The 25,988-nt window shown below is 46.9% G+C and overlaps 1 protein-coding gene across 6 annotated transcripts in view; it reads left to right on the forward strand.

Moving 5' to 3' along the window:
- Window positions 1-25,988, forward strand: part of PHF21A (PHD finger protein 21A) — a 737,785-nt gene that overhangs the window by 451,491 nt on the left and 260,306 nt on the right. For all 6 annotated transcript variants that reach the window (XM_085646699.1, XM_085646701.1, XM_085646696.1 and 3 more), the window contains one exon: window positions 13,316-13,411. In XM_085646699.1, the coding sequence (XP_085502825.1) occupies window positions 13,316-13,411 (96 nt within the window). The remainder of the gene's footprint in view (window positions 1-13,315; window positions 13,412-25,988) is intronic.

The following is a 25,988-nucleotide window of genomic DNA, read 5'->3' on the forward strand; positions in this document are numbered from 1 at the left end:
AAGTAGCTTTCCTAGTGGCAATCACCTCTCTCAGGAGAGTAAGTAAAATCCAGGCTTTAACCATACAAGAACCATTCTTACAAATACATCGTAACAAGGTGGTTCTTAAAACAAACCCAAAATTCCTTCCCAAAGTAATCTCTGCTTTTCATCTTAACCAATCAGTAGAGTTACCAGTGTTTTTCCAAATCCCAGATTCGGTAGCAGAAAGAGCTCTTCACACGCTTGACGTCAAAAGAGCCCTTCTTTATTATATTGACAGAACTAAAACCTTTAGAAAGACAAAACAGCTGTTTGTAGATTTCTCACCAACTCATAAAGGAAACCCCATCTCCAAAGCTGGGATTGCTAGGTGGATAGTCAAATGCATTCAAATATGCTACCAAAAGGCTAAACGCACATTAACAATTCCCCCAAGAGCGCATTCAACACGCAAACTAAGGGCCTCCATGGCATTCTTAGGGAACATTCCCTTAGATGACATCTTTAAAGCAGCAACATGGTCTACACCACACACCTTCACCAAAGACTATTGTGTTGATGTGCGGGCAAAGCAACAGGCTTCTGTAGGCCAGGCTGTACTTAAGACACTTTTTCAAACCACTGCAGCAGATACAGGTGACCACCGCTAGGGGAGACACTGCTATACAGTCTATGCAAAAGTGTACAATTTGCAGCTCATATGCCTCGAACGGAAAATGGTACTTACCAGTATGCATCTGTTCTTGGCATGTAGAGCTGCAGAGTTGTACACGCCCACCCGCCTCCCCGGACCTGTATCTATTCCAGTATTATCTTAATTAGATACACTTACATGGACATCTCTTCTATTTCTTAATAACTCCATCATTTCCCTTTATGGCAAAAAACAATCTGAAGATGGAGTCGATGCTCATGCGCACTATCTTCCAAGGGAGGAGTCACCAATCTCGTGACTACAAAAGACTTCTTCCAAGACAACAAGGTGCAAGCATCCAAGCCCAACACTATATGGCGATCTATGCAAAAGTGTACAACTCTGCAGCTCTACATGCCAAGAACAGATGCATACTGGTAAGTACCATTTTCCTTCCTTGTCCTTACCCTAGTTGAGTACTACCCTTTGTTGAAGATTCTGATGGTCGTTCTGTAGTAGCACTACTGTAGTAGCACTCCACCAAAGGCTCTGATATGATGATTCCCCACTCAGAGAAGAGGTTGCCAGTCCCGTGTCGATTTGGGGCCCGGTGATGGACCATATTGTGGCATTTTTGTTCATGTCAGTTTTATTTTGAATTATGGTAAGTGCAAGCCAGTTCCAATCTGCTTTATCGTATTAGATATTATTGGGAAGATGACAAATGTATTTATGTGCTTGATTTATTGATCTTGTTAAGGGAGGATAAGAGTCCGAGTCTTCTCCTATTGAATTCCTTAAAATGGAAATGGTGTGTTCGAGCCATATGAGCTGCAGATTACACACTTTTGCATAGATCGCCATCTGGTGTTGGGCCCGGATGTTTGCAGTTTGTTTTTCCTCTTGGAAAGTCTTTGGAAGTCACGAGGTCGGTGACTCCTCCCTTGGTTCGTATTGCGCATGGGCTTCGGCTCCATCCTCAGATTGTTTTTTTCCGCCATCGGGCTCTGATGTAATACTTCGCGCTCCGGCTCCGAACATTCCAGTTCGACGATCGAAGCAAATCCTCGCTCTCCGCGGTATTGTTTAGATACTAATCTCCTCAATCACCTTCTTCTTCGACGCACTTTCGATTCCAGTCATCGGCGGCCTTCGGGCCTCTCCAGGCTCCGGTCCCGGCTGATGGAAAGAACTCCATTCAAGAAGTGCCCTCGATGTGGGTCCAAATTCCCCCACACCGATCTTCATGAGGTGTGCAACCTCTGCCTCTCCCCTGAACACGAGGCTCGAGACTGTCCCGCCTGCAAGTCTTTTAGGTCTAAAAAGACTATTCGAGATCGAAGGGCCAGAAGAAAAATGGCGCACTCCTCGACCTCCGTTCCAGTCGACATCTTCGGGGACAAAGTCGAAGCTCCGGGACACCAGCACACTGAAGAGGACCTCGTCAGTGTTTCCGAAGCCGACGACTCGGATGTGGAGGAAATCATCCCGGCGCAGAGGGTCGTGAGTAAAATACCCCCTCCCACACCCGCGTTGACACCCAAAAAGGCTTCGGTCACGCCTTCACCTTCGGGCCTAGGCAAGACCAAAGACACTGCTTCGAACACCCCACCTTCGGGCCCGGTGACGAAGCCAAGCCAGCCTGCCAGCGGTGCCGAAAAACACCCTTCGGCACCGAAGAAAAGATCGGCCTCTACCTCGACACTGAGCTCCACACCAAAGCCCTCGGTGTCGAAACCTAGCCTCTCGGTGCCGACCAAACATCATAAGGCCCTCGGCACCGACACTCCCGCGCCAAGGCCTGTATCGGCACCGAACAAAAAATCGGAGGTTCCTAAAAAGCAATGCACAGACAAGCCAAAGAAGCAGTCGGCCCCGAAAACGTCGGCGTCGACCGAACAACCAGTGTCGCAAGAACTTTTTACACCGGATCCTTTACAAAAGACACTTACCCAGGATCCAAAAACTGGACATTTGGCACTTTCTTCTAAAAAGAGACTTTTAGACAGACCAGCTCCACCTCCAAAGAGGAAGGACTGTGCTACCTCCCCTTTCAGAGTGCCTTCCCCGCCTCCTCCACCTCCTCCACCCTCTCCACCTCTGCCCCCTCCACCTTCTCCACCCCTGCCTCATCGCTCTCCGACCCCGTCTCCAGACCATGATGATCAGGGGGACCCATACTACAACCCAGTGGATGTGCCACAAGACCCCACCCCTACAGGATCCCCAGGCCCCTGGGATGATTATAATAATCCAGACATTCCAGATGACCTATATCCATCCAGGCCATCACCACCAGAAGACTCACTAGGTTTTCACCACCTACTTCAGAGGGCGGCACATTATCATGGGGTAGAGCTACACACTGACCCATTAGAGGAAGATTTCCTCCTAGATACCTTTGATACAGCGCATAGGTCTACTGCTATACTACCTATGCTCAAAGGGGTAATAAAACATGCGCCAGAGGTTTTTAAAGACCCAGTCAGGGCTAGGGTCCTAAACCCACGTATAGGAAAAAAGTACAAAGCTGCCCCTACAGACCCTGCCTACATCAAAGGGCCAGCGCCACTGGATTCCCTAGTGGTATCCACCGCAAGAAAGAGATCAAATCCCAGGCGTCAGGTGAAGCACCACCACCTGGCAAGGAATCAAAGCTCCTGGACGCATCAGGAAAACGCACTGCGTCACAGGCAGCTAACATATGGTGTATCGCCAACACTCAAGCGCTATTGGCCAGATACGACAGGGCGCATTATGATGAGCTAGAAACCATCATGCACCATCTTCCAGAAAAATATAAAAACCGGGCCGATGAACTAATCCAAGAGGGTAAGACCATAACCAATACCTCTATACGCTGTGCCTTAGACGCAGCAGACACAGCTTCCAGGGCCATCAACACCAGTGTCCTACTCCGTCGGCACGCTTGGCTGAGAGTGTCCAGCTTTAAACCGGAGGTACAAGCCTCTATATTAAACCACCCGTTCGATCAGGAACATTTATTCGGCCCAAAGATAGATGAGGCCCTCGAGAAGATCAAAAAAGATACAGATACGGCGAAATCTATGGGAGCCCTACAGTCACACCCTCCTAGACGCACCTTTCGCCGCTCGTCCTTTCGTGGCACGGGCAGAGGCTACTCCTCAGATTCCACGTCTTACAAATCCCCTCCTCAGTCCACCTTCACAAAAGGTTATCAAAGGGGCGGATATAGAGGAAATAACAATAAAGGCAGAGGCAAAACAAGTACTGCCCGCTCTGCCACACCGCCTACCCAATGACTTTCCCCTGCTCCCCCCAGACCATCCCACTCCGGTCGGGGGCAGACTACAAAATTTCCTTCACGTCTGGGAGTCCATCACATCAGACAAGTGGGTGACCCAAATTATTCGTTCAGGGTACTGCCTGGAACTCACATCTACCCCTCCCAACATTCCACCCAGGCAACGCCCAATATCACAAGAACATTCCACGTTACTAAAGCAGGAGGTGATCTCCCTCCTACAAAAACACGCAATAGAACAGGTCCCCCACGATCAGCAAAATGTAGGAGTCTACTCCCTATATTTTCTGATACCAAAAAGAGACGTGACTCTACGACCTATCTTAGATCTCCTGCCTCTAAACACGTACATACATTCAGACCATTTTCACATGGTAACACTTCAGCAGGTACTTCCGCTCCTCTCCCAGAACGACTTTCTCACCACACTGGACTTGAAAGACGCGTACTTTCACATTCCGGTACATCATGCCCACAGAAAGTACCTCAGATTTGTAGTGGACGGGCAACACTACCAGTTCAAGGTGCTCCCATTCGGTGTCACAACAGCACCACGGGTATTTACCAAGTGCCTAGCGGTAGTGGCGGCACACCTCAGAAGACAGCACATTCACATCTTCCCGTATCTGGACGACTGGCTCATAAAAGCAGCGTCCTACAACCAATGTGTACACCACACCGCCAATACAATCCAGCTACTGCACCAACTAGGCTTCACCGTGAACCACCAAAAGTCCCAGTTAACACCATCCCACATAAAGCAATACCTCGGTGCCACCATAGACACCTCAAAAGCCATTGCCTACCCCAATCCGGCAAGGATCGCAAGCATTCAAGCTTTGCTTCAAAAAGTCATACTTCAACACTCCCTCCCAGCAAGAGTGTTTATGCAACTGATAGGGATGATGGCCTCTTGCATTTTCATAGTGCCCCACGCAAGACTCCAGATGCGTCCACTCCAAGAGTGCTTAGCGCGCCAATGGAACCAGGCCCAGGGGCAACTGACAGATCTGGTGTTGGTAGACGGTCGCACCCATCGCTCTCTGCAGTGGTGGAACACCACAAATCTTTCCAGAGGTCGACCGTTCCTGGACCCGGTACCACAAATAATGCTAACAGACGCATCGCTCTCTGGCTGGGGAGCTCATCTATTACACTTCACAGTGCAGGGCACATGGACGCCGCAACAAAAGTTACTCCATATCAACCATCTGGAGTTACTGGCAATCTTTTTAGCCCTAAAATCCTTTCACACACAGATTTTAGGCAAGGCAGTCCTTATTTGCACAGACAACATGACCGCCATGTGCTACATCCAAAAACAAGGCGGCACACACTCTCCGCAGCTCTCTCAGCTAGCACAGAGCATATGGAGATGGGCAATTCCACACAAAATCTTTCTCCTAGCCCAACATGTCCCAGGAGTCCAGAACACCATGGCAGATCTTCTCAGCAGACAGACGCAGCAGATCCACGAGTGGGAACTTCAACCGCAAGTTCTTCACCCGTTCTTTCAGATGTGGGGGCATCCACAAATAGACCTATTCGCCACCCACGAAAACATAAAATGCCCAAGCTTCGCCGCCAGATACCCACACCCATTGTCCAAAGGCAATGCGATATGGATGAACTGGTCAGGCAAATTTGCATACGCCTTTCCACCTCTCCCACTAATTCCATTAGTGGTGCGAAAGCTACAACAGCACTCCCTCACACTCATTCTAGTAGCTCCAACATGGGCCAGACAACCGTGGTACACCACGCTGCTGGAACTCTCAGTAGTGCCACACCAAAAATTACACCTCCCACCATGCCTCCTAACCCAGAACCATGGAGAGATCAGACACCCGGACCCAGCTCAGCTCAACCTTGCGATCTGGCTCCTGAGATCCTAGAATTCGGATACCTTAACCTTCCCCCCGACTGTATGAATGTTATCAGAGAAGCTAGACGTCCTACCACTAGAGCCTGCTACGCTGCCAAGTGGAAAAGATTTGTTGTTTACTGCCATAACAACACAATCAAACCTCTAGACGCATCCATACAGCACATCATATGCTACTTACTACATCTACAAAGATGTAACCTAGCATATACATCTATTCGGCTACACCTCGCTGCAATTGCTGCTTACTTAAAAAACAGACAGCACCTATCACTTTTCAAAGTGCCTGCTATTAAAGCCTTTATGGAAGGCCTAAAACGCATAATTCCCCCCAGAGTGCCACCCTCACCTGTGTGGAACTTAAATATAGTGCTCACAAGGCAAATGGGACCGCCTTTTGAACCCTTGCATAAATGCGAACTGCAATTCCTCACATGGAAAACAGCTTTCCTTGTAGCCATCACCTCCCTTAGAAGGGTCAGTGAAATACAAGCACTTACTATACAAGAACCTTTTCTCCAAATGCACCCGAACAAGGTTGTTCTCATTACCAACCCAAAATTCCTACCCAAAGTCATCTCACCCTTTCATCTAAACCAATCGGTAGAATTACCGGTTTTATTCTTGCAACCTCAAACTTTTGCAGAAAGGGCTTTACACACACTGGATGTTAAAAGGGCCTTACTTTACTACATCCAGAGAACACAAACTTTCAGAAAGACAAAGCAACTGTTTGTCTCTTTCTCTCCACCTCATAAAGGCAACCCCATCTCTAAAATCAGGGATAGCTAGGTGGATTGTAAAATGCATACAGATTTGCTTCCACAAAGCAAAACGCACGCTATCTGTTCCCCCCTAAAGCCCATTCTACAAGATAGATAGGGGCTTCTATGGCTTTTCTAGGGAACATCCCATTAGATGATATCTGCAAGGCAGCTACATGGTCTACACCGCATACTTTCACTAAACATTACTGTGTAGATGTGCAAACCAAGCAACAAGCTAGTGTGTGCCAGGCTGTACTAAAATCACTATTTCAAACCACTGCAACAGATACCGGTGGTCGCCGCTAAGGTTGGGAACTGCTATATAGTCTATGCAAAAGTGTGTAATCTGCAGCTCATATGCCTCAAACGGAATATGCTACTTACCAGTATGCATCTGTTCTTGGCATGTAGAGCTGCAGATCTACAAATTATATGGCTTCAATATATGTAGGATGAAAATGTTTTAGATCTTCCCGAGCCACCAATAATTATGCTGATCTAGACTATTTTAGCAAGAACGTGACATTCTTTTTTTAAATTTTAAACTGCTTTGAAAACTTACCCGCTGTATTTTGCACAGTGCACTTCGCAACTGAGACACTTGAGGCAGCTTGACCCCAGTCACCCCGGTCCGTCACGGCAAGTGCCGATTGTACGGAGGGTGCAGAGGGCGCTAGAGATTTTCCACACTTCCCGTCTCGGGCCATTTCCGGGTGGTGAGCGGGCTAGTCGCTCACGCTGCACACCCTACTTACACCTATGACAGAGCGGACGCACAGCTGGTGCGCCAAAGGCAAGCCCGTCTGCGTCTGGACCGGGCCCAGGGCCATGACCCCTGCACAAAATAAGGTACATTCTGAGAGGCTAACCTACATCAGCAATGAATTGCTCACACTTGGGTCCGAATCCTGCTGCCCTACGCTGAATATGCAGATAGAAACTAAGCAGTACATGAACTGTCAGCTGCCTTTCAAGTTCACAAAAATCAATGGGCTAACACAACAACGCACCCACCCCATCAGGAAGACTACTAAAGTTTTGAAGGCCGGGCTAATTAATGCATGGTCATTAGTAAAACATAATACAGAAATGACCGAACTAACGGAAACACAAAATCTTGACTTAGTTTTTATTACAGAGACTTGGGCAGACGCCTCGGATGTAGATATAGCATTAGCCATACCAGAAGGCTACTCGATCATCCGGGCCGACAGGAAAGGGAAACGAGAGGGGGGTCTGGCTATCATCTTTAGAGATGAACTATATGCTAGGTGCTCGGACATGGGCAGCAGCCCAGACTGCAAAACCTTATCTTTTCAGAATACCATCACAAACAACTATACGTTAAAAGGTCTCCTGATTTATAGACCGCCAACGGCAAAAACCCCTCTGCTACAGCTACTAAGCCCGTTCTTAGAATCAAGTGTAAAGGGCTCAGATTTCACCACCCTGGGCGATTTCAATGTACACTTGGAAAAGATTTCAGACAAAAATACGATAACATTGTCGATTCAATATCCAACATGTCTATGGAGCCGATTGTTAAGCACAATACCCATGCTCGATGGGATCTTTACCTCAAATAGAAACATTGAGATCGTGGAAATAGTGCCCATTCCCTGGTCAGACAATTAAGTAATAAATTTCACCCTAACGGTAGAGCAGGTCACAGCAGCCATTGCTTCCCAGCATAGGTGCGTCAGCTATCAGGACTGGTCCAAGATTGATACGCCTAAATTGCAGGAGCAGCTTTTGATGACCATTCCGGAACTTGAGTTAGACAGCAACCTAACCGCCAATCAGGTTTTCAGTTGGGTGAACTCAGCGGTCGAATTGGCAGTCCCGCTGAAAAAAATTACCCCCAGGAGGAAAAATCCCTCACAACCATGGTTCACAGATAAACTGAAGGCGCAAAAACAAAATTGCAGAATGGCGGAAAGGAAATGGAGGGCCGACTATGAACAACGGACGAAAGATGAATACAGAAGTTCCCTGGCAATTTACAAACAACTAATCCTAGAGGAAAAATATTTATAATTAATTTATACGAAAAATAAAGGAGGCCAAGAACTCCAGTAAGTAACTTATTTGCCACGGTAAAAAAACTAACAAACCTCAATACTAATAAACAGATAGACTGTAGCACTGAACTATGCAACACTTTAAGTCAGATCTTTGTAGATAAAGTCAATTCTGTTCGAGTGTTTTAAAACGACCAACAAGTCTGTTACCCCACAGTCACTAATAGAACCCAAACAGGGCCTGCCCACTGGAATCTCCAATCCGGGGTTCCACTTTCGGCCCCCATCTGTGGAACAGATTAAACAGGTGGTAATGACAACTAGGTCTGGGGGCCTAACGGACCCCTGCACACCTAAGGTGATGCACCTATTTCCAGATCTACTGAGCGACCAACTAACCCTGGTTTTCACAAAGATAATTAAATCTAGCTGTTTCCCAGATGCTTGGAAAATGGCCTCAGTCCTCCCGTTACTAAAGAAGCCAAATTTGGATCCGCAGGAACCCGGAAACTACAGACTAATTTCGGAAATCCCTTTTCTAGCAAAAGTACTGGAAAATTATTGAATAAGCAATTGTCAAATTTTAACCACTGTAAATGCCCTAGACCACTCACAGTACGGGTACCGAGAGGAACATGGAAGTGAATCCGCTCTGATCATGGCAGTGGAAGAACTCAGGAGTGTACTGGATGCTGGAGGGAAGGCCGCCTTGATCTTGATTCTATTCGATTCTCGGCGGCCTTCTACACTGTAAACCATGATACACTCCTGACCCGACTAGCCGAATTAGGAGTTCACGAGACGGCACTCAAGTTGCTATCCTCATATTTAACCGATAGAACTTTTACAGTTAAAGTAGGAGAGGCCACATCCAAACCCTTTTACTCACCGTGCGGCGTACCTCAGAGGTCTTCCTTAAGCCCCACCCTTTTCAATATATATGTTGCCCATTAGCAGCTATAATAAAGAACCATGGTTTCCTACCAGTCTCCTATGCAGACGACACCCAAATAGTGGTATCGGTCTCAAACAACTTAGAAGAGACAGCAGGCAGATTTAGCAACTGCATGAGACAGATTAATCACTGGATGCAGCGTAACTGCCTAATATTAAACGGTGATAAAACCGAAATTATGCTGCTTGGGACAGATCTGAATTTCTGGTCCCCAAAATGGTGGCCAGATAGCCTAGGCGACTGCCCATCCCCAGTGGATAAAGTTAGAAACCTGGGAGTAGTACTGGATAACAAACTATCTTTTAACGCCCAGACAAAAAAACTGTCTTCCACGGTGTGTTATAGCCTCAAAGTAATACAAAAAAAACTATTGCCGTTTATACCTCAAAATTTTGGAAAACATTAGTAACAGCACTGGCCTTAAACTACAGCGCCTACAGACCGCCGCAGCAAGGCTGGTGCTGGACAGTCCCAGATTTGAGCCAGTTGCCCACAGACTGGGAGCTCTCCATTGGCTACCTATTGAAAAGAGGATAAAGTTTAAGTCAGCCTGCCTGGCCTATAAAGCCCTCCACGGGGTAGGATCCCATTTTTTAAAAACACATTTGAAACAGTATGAGCCATCCAGGAGCCTGAGATCGAGCCAGGCAAAGCTGATTCAGGTTCCTAAATTCAAGCAAGTTAGGTGGGGGGAGGGGGGAAGCTTCCTGCTGCAGGCAGCTAAGACCTGGAACCTTCTCCCTATTACAATCAAAAACAGCCCATCGCTACTCTCACTCAGGAAAGAGGTAAGAAGCTGGATGTTTACTTCTTAGTTAGAACACCATTCTCCGGCAGATCTAGACTTTTACATTGATTCAGTGCCAAGACGCCCATGGGCATTCGTGCGCTTTATAAATTCGTAAATCAAATCAAACTAATAATTTCAGAATATTTGTTCGGTTTAAGATGTGATTGTTTCCATGTGATTTGTAGAGGGGCTGAAAAATCATTTGCCTCTTTTTTCTTTGGGACTCCTCCTGTCGTGGAAGCTTTCCTGCGCTGAGGTGCTGGCAGAGCTTCCATTTTGATGGTGCTTTGGACTGGAGGCAAGGGAGTGTTTCTTTGCAAGACTGCCCTTGTTTTCATTGTTTCCTCAGCAGATTGGTCTATTTTGGAAAATAGTTGTTTTCGGTGTGATTTGTTGTCCACCACGGGCTCAATTAAACTGTGATGTGTGCTCGTTTGTTTAACCTTTCAGGTTGAGGTGCTCGCATGGATCATCTTCAGATTCAAGGCACTTGGACTCTGAAGGAATAGACATACCATATCAACCTCCTAATGTTGAGTTGTGCATCTAGCCCTGAAGATTTATTCCACCCTTTAGGACAAACTCCCTGCTTGCCCCGACGGAAAGTACAACAGCCATGCATTACCTGAGCAAGCAGGGAGGAACGAGATGCAGAGCCTTGTCCCTGGAGGCTCAAACAATCCTGAGATGGCTAGTGTCCTGAAATCTCAGTAATACAGCTGTTCTCTGGCAGGTATCCAGAATGTTTAGGCGCTCTCTTTGAGCTGAGCCATCCAAGAGAACAATGAATGGGTTCTAAATGAGGACGTTTTACAAGAGGTTTGCATTTGGGGGTTCCCTCATATAAATCTCTTTTCAAACCAGGCAAGTTAGGGAATGCCCTATGGATCAACTAATCAGGCATGTTTCTTCATGTCTTTCTTCCTATTTCCTCTTCGCAATTATAGTCATCAAGCTGACTTACTTGAAGGCCAGATGATTCTTATTGCTCTTCAGTGGCCCTATCAGTGGTGATACATGGATCATTTCCACTCATGGGCGTGCAGCCTTTCATTTCACAATTTTTGTACAACACTTTTGTTGGACAGTTCACTTTACAAAATCCTCGAACTTTGCAGTTAGAGAAAAGAATTGTAGATGTAAACTGACTTTTGATCTCTGTCTCTGAACACAGAATAAATCGGACAAGTTAAAAACAAAATTTAAAGTTGTCTTTAATGCTCCTTTACTTAGTGAGTGAACAGAACAGCTGTGTGTCAGCTCACCAGAAGGGGCAGCTAGGCCCTAAATATAGCTGTTCCTGATTAAATCTGAGTCATCATAGCGAGTGGGCGAGATTTGTCGAAGCCCAACATTGCTTTGGATTTTGACATCTTTGATATACTGACTGCCTGCATGACTGCGTGACTGCGTGACTGAATGCCTGCATGACTGCATGACTGCGTGTGTGCAGCGTGAAAGATAAACACCGTCTTATGAACAAAAGAGGATTTCTGGTAATGGAATCTAAAGCCCAGGGTCTAAGCTTCAGTCTTGGACAAATAACAAGCACTGGCTAAGCCAATTAGTCTAGCACTGACAACCAGTCTTTTGGTTTGTCGTTGTTTTAAAACATTATTGTTGATGCTGCCAAGTAGATCGCACAGGACCAGCACATACTTTTCACCATATGTGGCACATTTACTTGTACAACACAAACATTTTTATTTTTTTTTAAATGGGAGAAATTTAATGTGCAGAAAAATGTTCTGCAAAAATGTTCCTCATAAGGAACTTTTATCTCCACTTTAAATTTCTTCTACTTAAAAAAATAATAAGGCTGTATTTTTCAGTTATAAATATGGCAGCGTGTCTACCAGCCACTGGAAGCAAGATGCCTGCTGTATGTGAATGCTTCACTTTGAAATGGGAAAAAATTCAACTGAAGAGTTAACTTTGTTTATATTCATTACATAAAACTCATCATTTTAATGTTCTCCCATGTTAAAGTGTCTTAACAGACAGCAGTCGTTTTACTCCCAGTGTCAAGTAGACATGGTGCCATATTTAGAACAGGAAAATAGTCATTTGAATAAATGCGAGGAATTTAAAGTAAAGAAACATGCTTCATAAAACATTAGGACTTAATTTGCTCAATTTAGGGTAGATAAAAACATTAAGACAATGTTTCATGAAACGTTATTCTTCACTTTCGCACTGTCTACCAGCCACTGGGAGCAAGATTCTTGGTGTGTGTAAATGCAGCACTTTGAAAAAGGAGAACATTTAAATGAAGAGTTAACTTAATCACTAATAATTTTTATTTTTATTTGCTTTCATTTAAAAGCATTCAAAAACATTGTTTTGTTCTCATGTTCCAATTTTGAGTTGAGAACGACTTTTATTTAAAGAGTTAGAAGTCCTCAGCGCTTCAATTCAGAACCTCTGTGAGCCACCTGGGTCATAAATATGAGTGGAGCACTGCTCATTATCAGGCCCTGCTCTGCAACCTGATAATCTTTTGAAATAAACATAGCCTTTCCTTGCATTTAAAAGTAAAACGCAACCCTTATTTATTGCAGTTGTTAGTTAAAAATTAGCTCAAGGCTGGGAGCTACCCCTGGATACGCTGTTGGGTGATTAGGCGCGCTTTATAAATCCTGATTGATTTATTGAATGTATCTACGAGCTACTGGTAGCTCTGGATTGACTGTTTGGAGACACCTGCATTAGATATTTTCAGAACGATTGCGGTCACTGATAATCTATACTCTAGAAGAAGGTAAACAATAAAATTGTCCTGTGCCACTAAATAACAGCTAGTGGTGGCAGTTTGATGAACTCAAACCACTCTCATCTGAAAGACATTGCTCTGCTGCAGCATTACAACAAACCATTGGTGTGTGTTCGCTCCCCTCTTAGTCAATGATATTTAGTATTTTCCGTAACAGTATATTATGGTTGTTTATTAGATTGTTCAAAGTGCTTCACTCATTAACTTATTTCTTCCTTTCAGACCATTAAATCGCCCGTGGAAGCCACAGAAAAGCATTTGGAGAATAGTACGACGGTTCAACCTGCTCCCAAGCCAAAACGGGAAGAAAACCCTCAGGTACCTCAGTAGATCGTGCTCGTTTCCCCCTTGCTGGTGTGTGAATTTCAAGGAATATTTCGGTTTATTTTAAGGCATGTATGGTCTTATGCTGGCCTTGACTGGCTCTTTTTCCTATGGCTGCTGTTCGTGTAGGATTGCACTAGATGTATTTCAGATCCTAATGAGATTAGTGACCTTTATCCTTCGTGAAAGGTTTGCACAACGAAGGCTATCTATATTCAAACTTTTTGTGCATCCGAGTTCTAATGTTACTAATCACGTATCTGGATTTTCTAATTTTGATGTAATTCATAAGGCCACAAGTCAATGAACGAACAATAGTTTTGGTATTAGTGCAACTATTCAATTGAATTGTGTCCATGAATTAGTGTAAACTCAGTTCCAATAATTTTGTTGGTGGTAGAAATGGGTTTTTGTAGCACCAGCCTTTTTTGGACTCACTTGCTGTGTATTATTCTGCCTTCTTGCTGTGCATTATTCTGCCTTCTAGTGTTCAGTGTCAGAAAGCCTTTTTCCTCCCTCTTCGGTATCGACCATTAAGTGGACCTACCCCTCCCCTATACGTCAGACACTCTTCTGAAGCCTGTGTGCACCTAGCCATTTTCCACCATTGGGTACAGAAGCAAGGTCAACAGTTCCTAGTCAAGAACATTGAAAGGTTCAAGGAAAGCACTCAAGAACTAGGCACAGATTCCTCAGAGGAAGAATTTGATGCGTATCCGTCTAGGTCTTCACCACCAGACAACTTTTCCATGTACAATTCCTTGATTAAGAGAGCAACAGAAACCTGTGGAGTCCAGCTGCAGGAGGAGCAGGCAGACGTGTGCTCCCTACTGGAAACATTGCTACCAGCACAGGAAAAGACACTATTTCTGCCCATGTGGCCCAGCATCATTGAACAGTGACAGGATGCTTTTTGGGAAGCATCATCCTCTAAACTATTAACATCAAGGGTAGAGAAAAAATAAATGCCCTCCAACCCAGGCTCAGTGTATACTAAAAGCAGTATGCTTCGGACTGTCTGCGGCCATGAAGAATTCAGCAGACACTCTACATAGGTCCTTTACCAGACAGGAGAGCTTAAGAATTGCATGGTGGTCAGAAAATTTGAGCACAGTGGCCACGCAGCGGAGGATCGTAAATTGAAATCCTCTCCTAAACACATGCCTGAAATCTGCTTTGGAGACTGCAGAAACCACAAGCAGACCAATGTGTCTAGGCATCACACTCGGTAGGCTCAGTGTGTCTGGGTTTAAGCAGGCGGTGCAAGCCTCTATGATAAACAGGCCGTTCCCAGGGCAGAACTTGCTTGGGTTGGCTGGAAAGACTTCAACAAATGACAGGCAATGTCACGGCCAAGACTATAGGTGCCTTTACAGCCCAGGGGGCCCTTTAAAAAAGGTACAACACTTGCAAGGAGGTCAACTGGCAGACTATCTTACCACAGATACAGACGACAGAACCCACCATGATACAGAGTTACTTGAACACGAAATACCTTGAAAAAGCAAGAGACAAGGCATTTGGCAGAACAGGAACAGTTTGCTTAATTAAACGTTGCGGCTGGGAGAACAGTTACAGGCACAGGGTCTGAGGACTGTCTCAATTTACAATCAGTCTGTGGCCCTCTTTTTATACAGTTCTTCCTTGATTGAATTAAGGCCAAGCTCAGTGCTGTTCATCATTTTAAGCATCTTCCACCTGGTAAATCGGAGCCAGCGGGCATTTGCTTTTGTCTGCAGATCAAAAAAGGGTTTAGATCCTCCCGCCGATTGTGAGAAAGTGCCCTCTTTCTGCATGGTATGCCCCCACTTTTTGCTGAATTGAAAAGGCTCCTGTTAATCAGCTACCCAGGTCCTACGTTACTTCCCTAAAACTGCATTGAAGCCTAAACCCAATTGGCATCCCTGGCCACAGGTAGGCCCCTGGTAAATGGTACCACAGGTACCCAGGGCACTGTGACCAGGGAAGACTCCTAAGGACTGTATCACCTATTGTGCCACCCTTAGAGGCCCTGCACCTTTTCACACACACTGCCTTTGCAGGCTGCGTGTCTTGGTGCAGAACAAAGTCAAGAGTCGATATGGCACACATCCCTGTGTGCCATGCCCACAACCCACTGCCCTGGCCTAGATCAGCCACCCCTCCAGCTGGGTGCACTATGCCAGTGGTGAAGGTACAGGTGCATGAGCCGTACCCCTATAGTGCCCAAGTCCATTCTTGGGCATTGTAAGTGCAGTGCTGCCATTAAGAGTATATGGTGCTGGGAGTTTGTCATTACGAACTCCACAGCATAATGGCTACACTGAAAACTGTAAAGTTTGGTATCAAACTTCTCAGCACATTAAACCCACACTGATGACCGTGTGTGATTGATTTAATGTAAAATGCAAGACGGAGGGCATCTTAGTGATGCCCCCTAAAACTCGACCAACTTCTGGTGTTCCGACTGAGTGGCTGCTTAGGCTGCCACCAACAGACATGTTTCTGGACCCCTGGGTCGAGAGCGTGCTGCTCTCGGGGGCCTGAAACAATGCACAACCTGGGAAGAGGTGCCAAGCCTCCTCCCCAAGGATGGGCAGGTTTCAGGAAGGGGAAGCTGCAAAGGCATGATAGTTTTGGGGGAATAAGGGTGATTATGGGTTATCTATACAGATTAATCTCTTTGAATCGTTGAGCCCCCCTGCCCTCCATCCTGACTGGATGCTTAGATTTGGGCAAAATATATGTTCGAGGCATATGAGCTGCAGATTACACACTTGTGCATAGATCGCCATCTGGTGTTGGGCCCGAATGTTTGCAGTTTGTTTTTCTTCTTGCAAAGTCTTTGGAAGTCACGAGTTCGGTGACTCCTCCCTTGGATCGTATTGCGCAAGGGCTTCGGCTCCATCCTCAGATTGTTTTTGTCCGCCATCGGGCTCGGATGTAATCTTCGCGCTCCGGTTCCGAACAGCTTCCAGTTCGACGATCGACGCGCAAGCCTCACCCCAATTCGCGGTATTGTTTTCGATCGCGATCTCCCCACTCAACGCGCCTCTCATCGGCAAGACCTTCGGTTCCAGTCGTCGACGGCGGCCTTCGGGCCTACCCAAGCTCCGGTCCTGGCTAATGGAAAGGACTCCATTTAAAAAGTGTCCTCGATGTGGGTTGTAGGAGAGTAGGGTCTGCTTTCTATGTTCACCCCCACTTTTTGCTTTTGCTTTACTGGTTTTCGACTTAGATGTGGCTGTGGGCCTGCTAATCAGACCCTCAGCCCTGCTGTTCTCTCTCTAAATTGATACTATGTACTTTAGGTGCATAACCCATTTGGATAGGATCACCTTATTGGCCCCTGTACAGTGTACCTTAGGTACCCAGGGCATAGGTGTACCCTAGGCCTACCAGGGGCTGCAGCATGTATTATGCCACCCCTGGCCTGGCCTTCCATTATGACACAACTGGCTGATCACTCGGCTGGGGCAAGGTCGTGTAATCACCCCTTGCTTAGGTGTAGTATTCCTATACCTAACTTACATATAGACACATGTGTACCTTTCAGCCACTCCTATGGCAGGCCTTAACAATCCTGGAGGCAGAGTGCTTGGTAACATGTGAGATGGTGCTCTAGCATGAGCTGAGCCTGTCTGCAGCTTTCGGAACCATGTCCTTATAGCTGTTCTATGATATAGCCTACCATATACTCTTAAAGTGCCTTATAATCTTAAACGGTTATGGTAACTATGGTTTGGCTTTATCAAAACATGTCGTGTAAGGTGTCTAACACTTTGGAATAATACCCCCATCCCATTTCTGGGGATGAGGATATTATCCCTCCCTTCTAGAGGGAGAAGACATGTTGTAACCTACTTACCCGGTTAAAGTTAACCAGAGCCCCAGCATCACAAAATGGATGCTGCTGCCACAGACACGAGTCTGACCTCCTGCTGCTGGGAGTGATCCTGGCAAGGGAGGCTTGGACAATAGGTTTCCTGCCTTGGGAGGTGCAAGCACCACCCCAGACAGGCCTTAGTGTATTGGGGCAGGGAGGGATGAAAAGAATGAGACATGCCTGGGGCACACAAGGTGTCCCGTGCATAGTCCAGTTCAAACCGGTGCTGGGGCTCTCCAGCCCCAGTCCTGGCGCGAAACTGGACAAAGGGAAGGGGGTGTAACCACCCCCCTCCCAGGTCCCACCCATAAGGCGTGACCTAGCAGGTAACCCAGCCCCCCAGATTTGGATAAGAGTGGTAGCTGGGCCCCAGGAGATTAGATTAAACTGAACCTGCAACTTGAACAGAAACTCTGGACCTTCGACATTCGACGAAAGAAGAAGACTGAAGAATCTCCCTTGTGGCCAAGGAGTGGCTACCCTGTGCAAACAGGCACCATCAAGAGACTACCCTTTGCTTTGCTAAAGTTCTACGAGGGACCGACTGCAGAGCCCGACCAGAGCCTTGACTTCCAGACTTCTCCGACCCTGATCCACATCCACAGCCGAGCTGAGATCCGTGGAGGCGACGAGAGACGTGGGACCGGCTACCTGGGAAAAGTGGCGAGTATCTTCCAGCGCAGCTTCTGAGGCACCCTCGAAGTTGTGCACCGGGGATTGAGAAGCCCCAACCCCAAGCACCATCTGCACCGAAGATCAGCCCCCCACACTCCACGAGTCCTGCGTGGGGCCCTTCTGCATTTTCCTGCTTGTCGCGCCTGTCCGGTTGCTTGCCCGTTGGCTAGTGGCCTTTGTGACGACGCATCCAGAAATCTTCACTGCTGGTTTGGCTCCTCCAGACTGGCTCCCGCTTCCTTGCAAAAGAGAAGCACCCAAGACCTTCCTGGTCTGCACCAGAAGCAAGTCCTCCGTTCTTCGTGGGTTCCGCTTGCCAAGGCTTGGTGAGTCCTAGTTCGACTTCGACGCCGCCGACAGCAAGAGCCTTCGTGGGACAGCTCGCCTCCTGGTCCTGGTCGTCCTCGACGTTCCCTGGTCCTCGTGGCTGCAGCGACAAGCTTCACCTTCACCTGCAATCTTCACAACATCACCTGGTTCCTTCCTGGTTCCACGTGGTCACTGGCTAGTGACCTTGATTGACCTTGACTCTGTCCCTTCTGCTTGCAGGTCTCCTCTCTTCTTGATCCCAGCCTTGGGATCCACCGGACACTCTTCACTGACTGCCTGTCAGCAACTTTCCTTCAGGCATCCATAGGAATCCACGACGAAACCCGACGCAAGTTCACACCTATGCACCCGCAGTCCGTGGGCTAGGTAACTTGGGTACTTCGGTGCTCACAAGGGTAGTGACTATCCTAGGGTCTAGTTTCAGAGTCTCGACTCTCTAGCTGCTTCAGAAGTGTCCTTAAACTGTTAATTGCTAACAACTACTATTTCTATCGACTTTTACGCATTACGCGTGAGTGTTTCCACTCTGCACCTGAATCCCGTGGGCCTCCCACTTCCTAACTGTTGCTAGTGTAGTGTAGCCCCAGCGATTCCCTAGGCCTAGGCCTATCCTATTTCCATGACAGTGGTCCTTATACCACTTATATCAGTTAGACAAACCTGCTCCGCCTCCACCTCCAAAAAGAGAGGACTCTGCTACCTCCCCTTTCAGACTACCTTCCCCACCTCCACCACCTCCACCACCTTCCCCTCCTCCACCTTCGCCACCCCCACCTCATCATTCCTCCATTCCATCCCCGGATGATGATGATCAAGGGGATCCATACGACGACATAGGAGATGTACCCCAAGATATACCCACAGGGGACCCCACTCCCACAGGATCCCCAGACCCATGGGACGATTATAATATTCCTGATGTCCCAAACATCCCACAAGACAATCTTTACCCTTCTAGACCTTCTCCACCAGAAGACTCCTTGGGGTTCAATCATTTATTGCAAAGGGCGGCACACTACCACGGGGTAGATTTACATACCGACCCAGTGTAGAAGGATTTCCCCCTAGATACATTTGACACCACACATAGGACCACCTCCATATTGCCTATGCTAAAAGGTGTTATAAAACATGCGCCGGAGGTCTTTAAGGACCCAGTCAGGGCCAGGGTCATTAACCCGCGCATTCAGAAAAAATATAAAGCCGCCCCAACAGACCCCTCCTACATCAGAAGGCCAGCGCCACTAGATTCCTTGGTGGTATCCACATCACGGAAAAGGGCCAACTCCCAGGCGTCAGGTGACGCACCACCACCTGACAAAGAGTCTAAACTCTTGGACGCATCAGGCAAGCGTACTGCATCTCAAGCGGCCAATATATGGCGTATTGCCAATACACAAGCACTGCTAGCGAGGTATGACAGGGCCCATTATGACGAGCTAGAAGCCATAATGCACCATCTCCTTGATAAATACAAAGCGAGGGCCAATGAGCTAATTCAGGAGGGCAAAACAATTACCAATACCTCCATACGTTGTGCCTTCGATGCAGCAGACACAGCCTCTAGGGCTATCAATACAAGTGTCCTCCTCCGTCGCCATGCCCGGGTAAGGATATCCGGTTTTAAACCGGAGGTACAAGCCTCCATCCTCAACCATCCCTTTGACCAGGAACATCTGTTTGGCCCCAAAGTGGATGCGCCCTAGAGAAAATGAAAAAAGACACTGACACGGCAAAATCCATGGGAGCCTTACAATCTCACCCTCCCAGACGCTCCTTTCGCTGCTCTTCCTTTCGGAGCACATCCAGAGGCGACTCCTCAGACACCGCTTCCACTTCATACAAATCCCCTACTCAGTCCACCTTTACAAGGGGTTACCAAAGGGGTGGCGACAGGGGCAACAATAACAAAGGCAGAGGCAAAACAAACACCGCCCGCTCTGCCACCGTGCCTACCCAATGACTTCCCTTCACTTCCCCCAGACCATCACACACCGGTCGGGGGCAGGCTCCAACATTTCCTTCCGGTCTGGACTACCATCACCTCAGACAAATGGGTAACACAAATAATTCGGTCAGGCTACTGCCTAGAACTAACATATACCCCCCCAAACATTCCACCCAGACAACGCCCGATGTCACCAGAACATCTGCGGCTACTCAAGCAGGAGGTAATCTCCCTCCTAGGCAAAGAGGCAATAGAACACGTTCCTACCAAACAACAAAATATAGGGGTCTACTCCCTGTATTTTCTCATACCAAAAAGGGACGAGACTCTACGGCCCATCCTAGACCATCGGCCCCTAAACAAATACATACACTCAGACCACTTTCATATGGTGACGCTTCAGCAGGTACTTCCGCTACTTTCCCAAAACGACTTCCTCACCACTTTGGACCTAAAAGACGCTTACTTTCACATTCCAGTGCACAAGGCTCACAGGAAGTACCTCAGATTTGTAGTGGACGGCCAACACTACCAATTCAAAGTGCTCCCGTTCGGAGTCACAACCGCACCACGAGTATTCACCCAGTGCCTAGCAGTGGTGGCAGCACATCTCCGAAGACAATACATTCATGTCTTCCCATACCTAGACGACTGGTTGATAAAAGCCAGTTCATACAATCAGTGTGTACAACACACACACACCACCATCCAGCTACTTCATCAGCTGGGCTTCACGGTAAACCACGAAAAGTCCCATCTCCAACCATCCCACATAAAACAATACCTAGGTGCCACTATAGACACCTCAAAAGCGCTAGCCTACCCCAATCCTGCCAGGATTGCAAGCATTCAGGCTCTACGCGCAAAATTCATAGCACAACACTCCCTTCCAGCTCGGGTGTTCGTACAACTAATAGGGATGATGGCCTCTTGCATCTTCATAGTACCTCACGCAAGACTCCAGATGCGTCCTCCCCAAGAGTGCTTAGCGCACCAATGGAACCAGGTCCAGGGTCAATTAACAGATCTGGTGTTGGTAGACGGTCGTACCCATCGCTCTCTGCAGTGGTGGACCACCACAAACCTTTCCAAAGGCCGACCGTTCCTGGACCCGGTTCCCAGATAGTACTAACAGACGCATCGCTCTCCGGCTGGGGAGCTCATCTATTACATCTCACCATGCAAGGCAAATGGACACCTCAACAGAAGCTACTCCATATCAACCATCTGGAGTTACTAGCGATCTTCCTAGCCCTAAAATCCTTTCAGACACAAATTTCGGGCAAAGCAGTCCTAATCCGCACAGACAACATGACAGCCATGTATTATATTCAAAAACAAGGCGGCACACACTCTCCACAGCTCTCTCAATTAGCACAGAGCATATGGAGATGGGCCATACCCCGGAAAATCTTTCTCCTAGCCCAACATGTCCCAGGAGTACAAAACACTATAGCAGATCTACTCCGCAGACAAACACAACAACTCCACGAGTGGAAACTTCACTCGCAAGTTCTTCACCCATATTTTCAAATGTGGGGGCATCCACAGATAGACCTCTTCGCCACCCACAAAAACAAAAAATGCCCAAGCTTCGCCGCCAGATACCCACACCCATTGTCCAAAGGCAATGCGATATGGATGAACTGGTCAGGCAGATTTGCGTACGCTTTTCCACCTCTCCCACTCATTCCACTAGTAGTGCGCAAACTACAACAGCAATCCCTCATACTAATATTAGTAGCGCCAACTTGGGCCAGACAACCGTGGTACACCACACTGCTGGAACTATCGGTAGTACCGCATCGAAAATTACGCCTCTCTCCACACCTCTTAACCCAGAACCATGGAGAGATCAGACACCCGGGCCCAGCTCAGCTCAACCTTATGATCTGGCTCCTGTAATCATAGAATTCGGGTACCTAAATCTTCCCCCTGACTGTATGAACGTCATAAAAGAAGCTAGGCGCCCTACCACTAGAGCGTGCTACGCCGCCAAGTGGAAACGTTTTGTTATCTATTGTCATAACAACACCATCGATCCCCTAGATGTGTCCATTCAACACATCATAGGCTACTTACTCCACCTACAAAGGTGCAATCTAGCCTATACCTCCATTCGACTACACCTCGCAGCCATAGCAGCTTACCTACAAAACAGGCAACATCTCTCACTCTTTAGAGTACCTGCCATTAAAGCCTTCATGGAAGGCCTTAAAAGAATAATTCCCCCCAGAGTGCCACCCTCACCTGTGTGGAACCTAAATATCGTTCTCACCAGACTAATGGGACCTCCTTTTGAACCCCTACACAAATGTGAACTTCAATTCTTAACATGGAAAACCGCTTTTCTTGTAGCCATCACTTCCCTCAGAAGGGTCAGTGAGATAAAAGCATTTACTATTCAAGAACCTTTTCTACAAATGCACCATAATAAGGTGGTTCTCCGTACCAACCCAAAATTCCTCCCCAAAGTCATTTCTCCCTTTCACATCAACCAATCTGTAGAACTACCAGTATTCTTCTCGCAACCACAAACTGTTGCAGAAAGAGCTCTTCACACACTAGATGTCAAACGAGCCTTACTCTACTACATCGAGAGAACACAACCTTTCCGTAAGACCAAACAACTGTTTGTCTCTTTCTCTCCACCACACAAGGGCAACCCCATCTCCAAGTCGGGGATAGCTAGGTGGATTGTCAAATGTATTCAAATTGCTACCATAAAGCAAAACGAACGCTATCCGTTCCCCCTAAAGCCCATTCTACACGTAAAATAGGGGCTTCAATGGCTTTTCTAGGGAACATCCCATTAGATGATATCTGCAAAGCAGCTACATGGTCAACACCGCACACTTTCACCAAACACTATTGTGTAGATGTGCAAACTAAGCAACAAGCTAGTGTGGGCCAGGCTGTACTCAAAACATTATTTCAAACCACTGCAACAGATACGGGTGGTCGCCGCTAACGGTGTGTACTGCTATATAATCTATGCACAATTGTGTAATCTGCAGCTCATATGCCTCGAACGGAATATGCTACTTACCAGTATGCATCTGTTCTTGGCATGTAGAGCTGCAGATCTACACACGCCCACCCGCCTCTCCGGCTACCTGTATCTGTTCCAGCTTATCTTATTTAGATAACACACACACGGGCATCTTTACTGTTATTACTACGCTCCATCTTTCCCTGCTGGCGAAAAACAATCGCAGGATGGAGCCGAAGACCATGTGCAATACGATCTAAGGGAGGAGTCACCGAACTCGTGACTTCCAAAGACTTTCCAAGAGGAAAAACAAACTGCAAACATCCGGGCCCAACACCAGATGGCGATCTATGCACAGGTGTGTAGATCTGCAGCTCTACATGCCAAGAACAGATGCATACTAGTAAGTAGCATATTCCTTGTGGGGTGGTCCCAAGAGCATAGAGATGGATAGCATCTATGTTTAGCAGGGGCTCCATGAGCATTACTAGCTTTGAACGTGTCTCGCCAGGTGTGTGCATGCAGGTGCCGTTGGTGTGGGTTGCGTCTTTCAGTCTACATATGCGCAGGAATATGTGATGAGGGGACGTGCCGCTATTTAGTGTTGGTGGTCGCAGCGTCCCCCGAGATAAAGTGTGTATGTATCTCTTAGTACCCGGCATATGGCGTACCACGTGAGACTCGCGGCAGCAGGTCTTCGGCATCTAGACCTCTTCTTTTATCCGGAAGTTTCATTTTGGGCTAACTTTGGGCTGTTTACTTCAGTTTTAGGTGTTTCCCCTAAGTCTTGAGTAATCTGCAGCCTCATTTGTCATGTCAAGGTTTTGTTAATCAGGGCATCAATTCTGGTCTAAATCATAATAGAATCCTGCATACAGGGCTCACAAGCACATTTTCGTAGTGTTTAATTCAATAACTGTATTCGGTAGCATTGTAGCAACCATAATAGTAAGTCACAAGATTTAAAAAAAAGAATCAGAATTAAATCAAGTAAAATGCATATAAAGTAAATGCAGACTAGTACAGTGCCAAGTAATTGCAGCATATTTATCGAGGCACTGAGCTACGTGCACGCCTAGCAGCTTTTAGAAATGAACCAATGTTAACAAGCATTGGCATAGCCAATAGGTCTCGCTTTTGGGACTGTAGAAGTATCTAGTTATGCAGCACAATTTCCTTGGTGCAACATTATGAACTGTTGCATGGCTAAACACTTATAAGGTCCCAAAGGCGAGACCTATTGGCTATGCCAAAGCTTGTTCTCATTAGAAGTGTCTTAAGTTGTTGCTGCTTTAAAAGAACCCCACTTCTATCATGACTCTTGGTCTTCCCCTATTTGAGTAAAGGTTTATACAGTCCTGAATTTTTAGAACCAAATACATGTCCCAAACCCATTGGGTTGTTATGAGAGAGAGTGCTATGCTGCACATTTTGGGGTAATGCATGTCTGTTAAGAGAAAGCGGTATGCTGTTCACTGATCTTTTACCTTATCAGCATATAATAAATCACCATACCGTGACCAATGAATTCTCTGCTAATGGTGCGATTAGTGTCTAATTGGGATAGCTGGATATCAGCCATACACAACTTCATGTGCTATCACTAACTTTCTTGAATTCCTGCAAGCTATAGAACAAAGACAGCCACAACCACGTTCCGTCATGAGCAAAGTGTGCTTCAGTGACTAAGATGGGTGAGTGTGTCCACCCATCTATGCAAGTGTAGGAAAGCCCTAAAATATAAAGGCCTCCCTACATTTTTTTGGTCCTGACGACCATAGACCCGCAAAGGCTGCTCTAGGCTGAAACATGTCAAACCGACCATGAGGTGTCGTGGATCATTGACTCATCCACTCAGTACCGCACAGTTTTTTTGTCTTACCCCTATCCTCCTACTTTTCCCTCAATAAAGATTTATCTACAGGTTTAGAGGTAATTTTACCACTGTCAACATCCATATAGTCTCCCTCCTGGTGGAGTTTACAATGTCAAAGGACACTCAAGTGACAGACCCAATGATGACGCTATCCACCAAACCACACTAAGTGGAGATCATTTTCACCGTAAGTTGTGAACGTTTTGTTGAGGGTCTCAGAAACAACATTACTGAGACTCTGGCATTGAGAATTTTGTGGTTCATTCTTCCCCACTCCTTGATTAATGACGGGCTAAGTTCCCTACCTTTGCTTGCTGCTGGCACGTGTTTGTCCAATTTCCTGATCCCTGCTGCGGGATGTGGTGGAGGACAGACCCACCCTGAGGTTGAGTGTAGGGTGCATTCTGATTCCCCTGTGCTTGGTTTTGTGGATGGACGTTAATGGGGTTTTGTGGTGGCTGGCCCTGGCTCATCAATCTCTACTTATGATATGCCTTTAACCGGCATCTGTCGGCCAAGTGGCCCAGCCTGTGGCAATAGTACCACTCCTAGAGTCTGGTTCTGCCAACCTCCCTGGCCTCTACTGTCACAGCTGGGATTGAATTCTCTGGGGTTTTGCGATAGAGCACCCTTTAGTCTGGTGCCAGTTGCACAGTCGTGGCTCTTGCTGCCCCTTAGAGGGCAGCCCGAGTTTAATTTGTTTTGAACCAGTTTCCAGTGTCTCTTTGGCCCAGCTCCTGCTGTGTGATTGTCCTTGTGGGTCCCTGTATTGGGAGTACGTGTGTCTGCCCAAACGTTCCGTAATCAGCCTTCTTCCTCATGCTGTCGGTAGGGGTATTTCCTTGCGATAGGTTTTTACCCCTAGTATGCACGGCACACTTTACT

This window comes from Triturus cristatus, chromosome 3_1 (assembly GCF_964204655.1).
Source record: "Triturus cristatus chromosome 3_1, aTriCri1.1, whole genome shotgun sequence".
In the NCBI taxonomy this organism is placed as follows: domain Eukaryota; kingdom Metazoa; phylum Chordata; class Amphibia; order Caudata; family Salamandridae; genus Triturus; species Triturus cristatus.